At 38.9% G+C, this 6,534-nt stretch overlaps 1 protein-coding gene across 1 annotated transcript; it reads left to right on the top strand.

Moving 5' to 3' along the window:
- Positions 1–235: 235 nt before the first annotated feature.
- Positions 236–5,969, top strand: NPAS4 (neuronal PAS domain protein 4). The gene is made up of 8 exons (XM_073658415.1): positions 236–800; positions 1,235–1,386; positions 1,479–1,581; positions 1,700–1,949; positions 2,047–2,156; positions 2,445–2,580; positions 2,694–3,913; positions 4,134–5,969. Exons 1-8 carry the CDS (start codon positions 626–628, stop codon positions 4,157–4,159), a joined length of 2,172 nt encoding a protein of 723 aa, XP_073514516.1. The 5' UTR covers positions 236–625; the 3' UTR covers positions 4,160–5,969.
- The last annotated feature ends 565 nt before the right edge of the window (positions 5,970–6,534 follow it).

Below are 6,534 nucleotides of genomic sequence, written 5' to 3'. Positions count from 1 at the left end.
GTTCAATGCAATGGAACATCCTAGTCAAGGCAATGACTGTATGTATTATGGAGAGTCCATATAAGGAAAATACATGAGATTACCGAGATTCTAAGAGCTTCTGGTAATAGATATGTGTTTTTTATATAGGATGGTAATGTAGCATTTTCAACATTGTCTGCGGTTTCTGTCCAAATTGGGTACAGAATGTGATATTTGGCTCTTTGCAGAAATCGCTCTCTCCAGCCTCCCCCCCACCACCTCTCTCCTTTTACTCGACCCCCTCCTTTTTCTTCTCTCCCGTTGCTCAGCGTCATCTCTATGAGTTGATGACGCTCGCCTGTAATAGCAGAGAAAGGCAGCTCCCTAACCATGCAACCCATTGATGATAAACTCCACTCTTCTCCCCCCCCTCCCATTGCGTCTCACCTGCCCACACACTCCTCAGTTACTATATAAAGAGAACATGAGCTACAGTTCTTTAAACCAGAACCCAGAGACAAGCATCAGGAAATCTGATCAGGAATACCACAATATTCGGGAAGAGAAGAAAAACAGAAGAACGAAAAACGAAGACGAGAAGAGAAAAGAAGAAAGGGGCTCTCTGGACTGACTCTTACCCAGCAACCCAGAGACCCCATCCAAAATGTATAGGTCTACGAAAGGTGCATCAAAAGCCAGAAGGGATCAAATTAATGCGGAGATTCGAAACTTGAAGGATCTTCTTCCTATCTCGGAAGGAGACAAAGTACGGTTGTCCTACCTGCACATCATGTCGCTGGCTTGTATCTACACAAGGAAGTCTGTTTTCTTCTCAATAGGTAAGATGCTACTTGGAAAATATTTGGGGATATTTTGCAGATTTAGATTATATATTGCTGTTTTATCACTAGTTTAACATTAATGTTTAATGCATAAACTTTGGGGCAATGGCAGTCCTTAAGGAATCCGTCTTCTTGTAGCCTCTTCTTGTCATGGACCCTATTTATACCTGTTGCATTTGCTCATGAAACACATTACTTGTGCAATGAAATCATTGCAATAAGATAGTAACTGGTCAATGCCCAATCCTACTAAAATGGTCAAGAACTAGAGCATTTGTAATCATGTTGCGGCTGTCCTTGGTGCTGAATTACAGAAGTCTTCACTTGTCACTCTCCGAGGTCCTGAATGTTAGAGCCATTGCGCATGTGTAACAATGAATGTATGGAAATTGTGTATTTTAAGATGTCTTTTATTTCTGTTTGCCCAACAGGTCAACAGATGAATGAATTGGAAAGTCTACTTTCGAGTCAAGATTTACAAGATTTCATACACAACCTTCCTGGCTTCCTACTAACTTTCACAAGTGAAGGAAAACTGATCTACGTGTCTGAAAACGTGACCGATCATCTCGGACATTCTATGGTAAGAATCCAATATCAGATATTATTCATTTATTAAATTATATTGAAGCAATGGATCTGTGTCTCATCATATCATTGCATTTACTCTAACAGGTGGATTTGGTGGCTCAAGGAGACAGCATTTATGACATTATCGACCCCACTGATCACTTTGTCATGAGGAACCAGTTGTCTCTTCCATCAACACTTGACAGTGGTAAGTGTCTAAAGTATTTTTGTACCTTTTTTTCAAAAATGTAATAGTTTATAGGTCTGATATAATGACTATTCTATCACCCAACTAATCATACCGTACTTTTATTTTGTTGTTTTAGAGAGAATGTTCAGATGCAGGTTCAATACGTCAAAGACCGCCCGAAGACAGAGCGCAGGCAACAAGTTGGTCCTTATAAGGGGAAGGTTTCAGCAGGCTCCATCTGGAACCTATTGGTCATCCAATCCAGTCTTCACCGCTTTCTGCATCCCTCTTGACCCCAAACCCAAAGTCACTCATAACCATTTCCTGATGGACTTCTTTGAGAGCCACCATGCCAAGGATCTTTCTGTTCTGGACGTTTCAGATAGGTAAATAATAATTTTGCCCAACTACCTATTTTCTTTTTTCATAGTCGTCTCAGTGAAATATTGTTAATTTACATAATTTTTTTTTACTTTTCTGCAGCTCCTTCTTGCACTTGGGTTTTGAGAAAAATGATTTAGCCTGCAAGTCTTGGTACAATCTGATCCACCCTGAAGACGTAACACAAATGTCTACCCAGCATTACAGACTACGTAAGTTTATATAATTAGGCACTAAACATAGGGTACTACACATAGGGCATTATTAGATGATACTATTATTATAATGTTTATTTCAATGAAGATTAGACAAAGTGAGGATGAAGTAGACATATAATAGCAATATACAGACTGATAAGGGTAAAGGTATATTGGGTGGGAGGTACATAGCAAATTAAAAGCAGAAGTGTAAGCTATATAATCAGAACGAATACAGGGGACTTAGAAGTAAATACATTTACAATCTGTATCAATCTAACTTCTTGCTTTTTCTCTCTGCAGTAAGTGAATCTGGTGAATGCAGAGCAGAAGTGGTTTTACGTCTGCAGACAAGACATCAACAGTGGATATGGGTGTATTCGCTGATGTTACTGGAAAACACCGATGCTCCAATCATATCTTACAACTATATAATAAGGTAAGTTCACAGAAATATTTCTCCTTTTCATTAGCACATATAATGATATACTTATAGATGTTAATTATAATTATTGTATTATCTAAAACAACATTTTTTTTTATTATCCCCAGTGACTCGGAAGCCTGGTGCCTGAGGCAACAGCTGACTTCAGAGGAGTCTCCACTTCCTTTCCCAGTTGGGGCTCCTTCCTACCAGGAGACCCTTCTCTCACCAGCAGATGTTTCCAGCCCAGATCAAGTGTTCACTCCCCTTGCAAACACACCTACAAGCCTCAGCCAGTCCTTCGAGTTTTCAGAACCTGTGGCCGTCAGCCCCGAAGATCCCATCCTGTGTCAGAATACTACACCAATTATGGAAGATGCTGTTGTCACTGAAGGACAATTAGAAAATCAATCTATATTTTCCCTTTACCAACCAACATCGTATGATCAGAGCTTCAGGATAGATCAAGCTGGGACTGCACCACCCAAAGATTTTACTTGCACTCCTCCATACACTCCACACCAAAGCTGTACTTTCCTCTTTGGAGCTTCAGAAAGTGTCCCACAGACATCTGCTGATCAGGACAGTACTACTCTAAATCCAGAACTTTATTATTCCTACTGCAGTTCCCTCTATGAGAAGCTGCCACCAACCCCTGATAGTCCTGGAGATGGAGGAGACTGCACAATCATGACAGTTCCAGAAATACCAAGTCCTCTCTTTGTGGATCTACCAATGCTTCCTGAGGGGTTAGTGACCCCAGAGACATCACCCATCAACCAAGTAATCTTCAGGTACTCAGAGCAAGAGAAGAATGAAATTGATCTCCTAGTGAAACAGATTGGCTCTTTGGCCAACGTCTTCAATAGTGCGGCCACTAAAGATATTCCATGCTCTGAGAGTGTGGTATTGAGTGGCCATGGACTGGCATGTCGAAGTGTTTCCCTCCCTGCCAGTCTTCCAGATGCAGATATCAATCCTAACTTTCCTCGATCCTGGAAGAGCATTGACTTTTCTGTTTTCTTGACATGTCAAGAACAGTCTCTCTCCACCGGTAGCCATCCGGTTTGCAGTCTTTTCAAGGACTTCCCTGATTCTCCACCTTTTGCAGCCATGGAGTCTCCTTGCAGTCCCCTGGAGGAGGATGAAGTAGGAGGGGACCTCTCCGCATCTCCATCCAGGACTTCGAACGTGACGACTGATCTGTCGCCAGAAGAATGTAACTTCTTAGAGGAACTGATGTCCTACAAAACAGACCTTGAGGCAGGTGCCTCAGAGATTCAATGTGACCGGTTTAATGATGAGTTGTATCAACTCCAGATTGAGCTACAAGACGGCTTCCAGCATGGTAAGTTATTAGCACAAGCCTTCAAACTTATATTTATTAAAAAAGTAAATGACTGCATATTGTAAAGCTATAATGGATAGAACAGAATTAAATATTTTGTGCCTTATTAGTTTAAGCATTAGTCACTAATACAAAATACTAAAAAAATGAGCATTTTTATTATCCAAAATCATTGGTGAAAAAGATGTACTAATTCCCTTTCTTTCTTTTTGTTTTACAGATGGAAGTGGAAAACCTTCGTTTTGAAATAAGTCTGTGACTTACTTCGCTATGTATGGCATATTGTCATATTCTGAGCAGATTTTTCCTGCCTAATTAAGAACAAATCAAGACGCACAACGTGGGAGAGAAAGAACGACTTTCTGCGTCGTACGACTCTCCCTTTCATCGCAAAACTGTTTTGTTCCCTTTTTCTCTTTCATTCCTCTAGTCTCCTTCTCTGAATTTTGTGCACGTTTACAAGATCTCTTTTGTTTTCATTCGAAAATAATGGTTAAAAAAAAAAAGCAATGGCCCATCATTACCAAGCTTACATTCTGGTCGCAGAATGTACGGCAACATCTATAAATACATTACACATTCTACCTGTAAAATATTATATATAGATTAATTTCCTGCTTGGGAAACATTTGTTCAAACCTTACAAACTTTGACGGGCCATTGTTTTGAAACATTTTGTACAACATGTCAATTTATAAAACAAAGGGTTTTTAAGAATTGGTAGGAAAGAGAACAAAAAGGTGTAAATTGCGAAGGAAGTTGTAAGTAGTCTTACATAGCAAAAAAGAAGTATTCACTCGTAGTGAAACTAAAAAAAAAAGAGATATATGGTATACTTGCCGATATAACTAATTTATTATTTTCATTTTACCCTATTCCTACTACTTTCCAATTTTGATTTTTATCAACTCTTCGGAGAGTATTCTATCCCATAGTAATGTGTTCTGCTCCAAAAATGTTGGCAGAAGGTCTAAAGATTTCGAAAAACAATCATATACCAGCTTTATTTCATTCACTGGTATGAATTTATAGCAGATTAATAGCCTTGATCCACATAAGGTTATTGAGATACAATAAGTGGGTGAAAAAAAAAAGTGAATATGGGGGGTTAATTGGGTGAAGTTTTGTAAAATTTTACTGTAGAGCCTTCAAATGAGAAAAAAGCAAAAATTCAAGTCACCACTCACTATATTCTTGGTTGGTGGCTTGTTTTGTTTCTTACCCAACAAATCTTGGACCTTCTGATCCCACTTTAGGTACATCATTTGTGCCAATTTCTTCTGTTTTTTTTTTTTTGTTGATATCGTTTTGGGCTTTAAAGTATTTACATTTTAAAAGTAAAAAGTTTCACAAAAAGCTAAAATGTAATTCACAAAATGTAGTAAGGACTGGGGTTACATTAATCCCAGACAGGTATTTCCAGAATAGATTCTCTTCCTTATATTTAAGGTGTAATGTTGGCGACAAACCCCCCCCCCCCACCACCAAAAAAAAATGCACAATTCCTAGCAGTATTTCCCGGAGAGGTGTATGCACTGCATAGAACAATATGGATTTCCAGTGTTTCAATTTCTTTATCTGATATATTTGGCCTTAACGAATCGGCCAAGTTATAAAGCTGAATTTCTTGTATTGGACTCATTGACCTGAAGTGTTAAAATTCTGGTACACAACTACTTGTGCCTTTTTCATGAAATATTTATATTTTGGATAATTGCACCTTCAGATGAAGAAGTGTTTGATGTAAAACTGACCTATGTGTTAAAAAAAAAATGATAATGCTTACTGACAAGCATCGAAAAAAAAAATACATGTATCAAAATTATGGTGCGGTGGCGTGCCATAAAAGATGACGTAGGATTTTGCTACGATTTAAGTATAAGGATATTTTTTCCTGAACTGCTGTTTTTTTCAAAAGTTTGAGAGTAACGGTGATGACAATATAAACTATGAATTGTACAGTTATACATATTTATTAGTATAATTTTTCTAATGTGTATGGCAAATTGCATTGTGTTGGGCTGGTGATGTTAAGTCCTGGTCTTGTACAAAAGTGCTTTTTTATCGATATGATAAAGAAAGAAATGAAAAGAAAAACTTGTAAGTCTGTTGTTTCTAAAGCATCTTCATTACACACATATCACATTTTATTTTCTTGCCGTCCGTACATTACATTCCACAACTTTCAGACATCATCAAAGAAAAACTGCTCTTGAATCAAAACAGTCCACCTCAAAAGCAGCTTCAAAGGGTATCATATTCAGCCAGCCAAACACTAAACTACACTGATGAGCCTGAAACAGGTGTATGAGGAGATGAGTTTCTGGCTGGGATTATATCCCTAGTTATGTTGCAAAGTTTGAACATTAACCTTCAGGGTAGATACCTTCAGGGTACATACCTACCTTCAGAGTAGGTGACACAAGCAGGATAGTTTTCATTCGCTCCGGGAGAAAGCTAACTTGTGTGGCGCCCTCCCTGAGCAGATGGGGGATACTCGGAGACGGGCCTTGCAGATGTTGGGGGGCGGATGCAGTCGCGGCTTTGACTCGTTCTGTGCCCAGGGCTGTCACATAAAAAAATGGGCTTTTGGATGAGTGGTTATTCGACTACGCCACCTG

This window comes from Phyllobates terribilis, unplaced genomic scaffold (genome assembly GCF_046119375.1).
Source record: "Phyllobates terribilis strain yellow unplaced genomic scaffold, ASM4611937v1 Scaffold_13__5_contigs__length_258822181, whole genome shotgun sequence".
Taxonomy (NCBI): domain Eukaryota; kingdom Metazoa; phylum Chordata; class Amphibia; order Anura; family Dendrobatidae; genus Phyllobates; species Phyllobates terribilis.
Note: the sequence above shows the minus strand (reverse complement) of the source record. Positions and strands in the feature narration are given on the sequence as shown.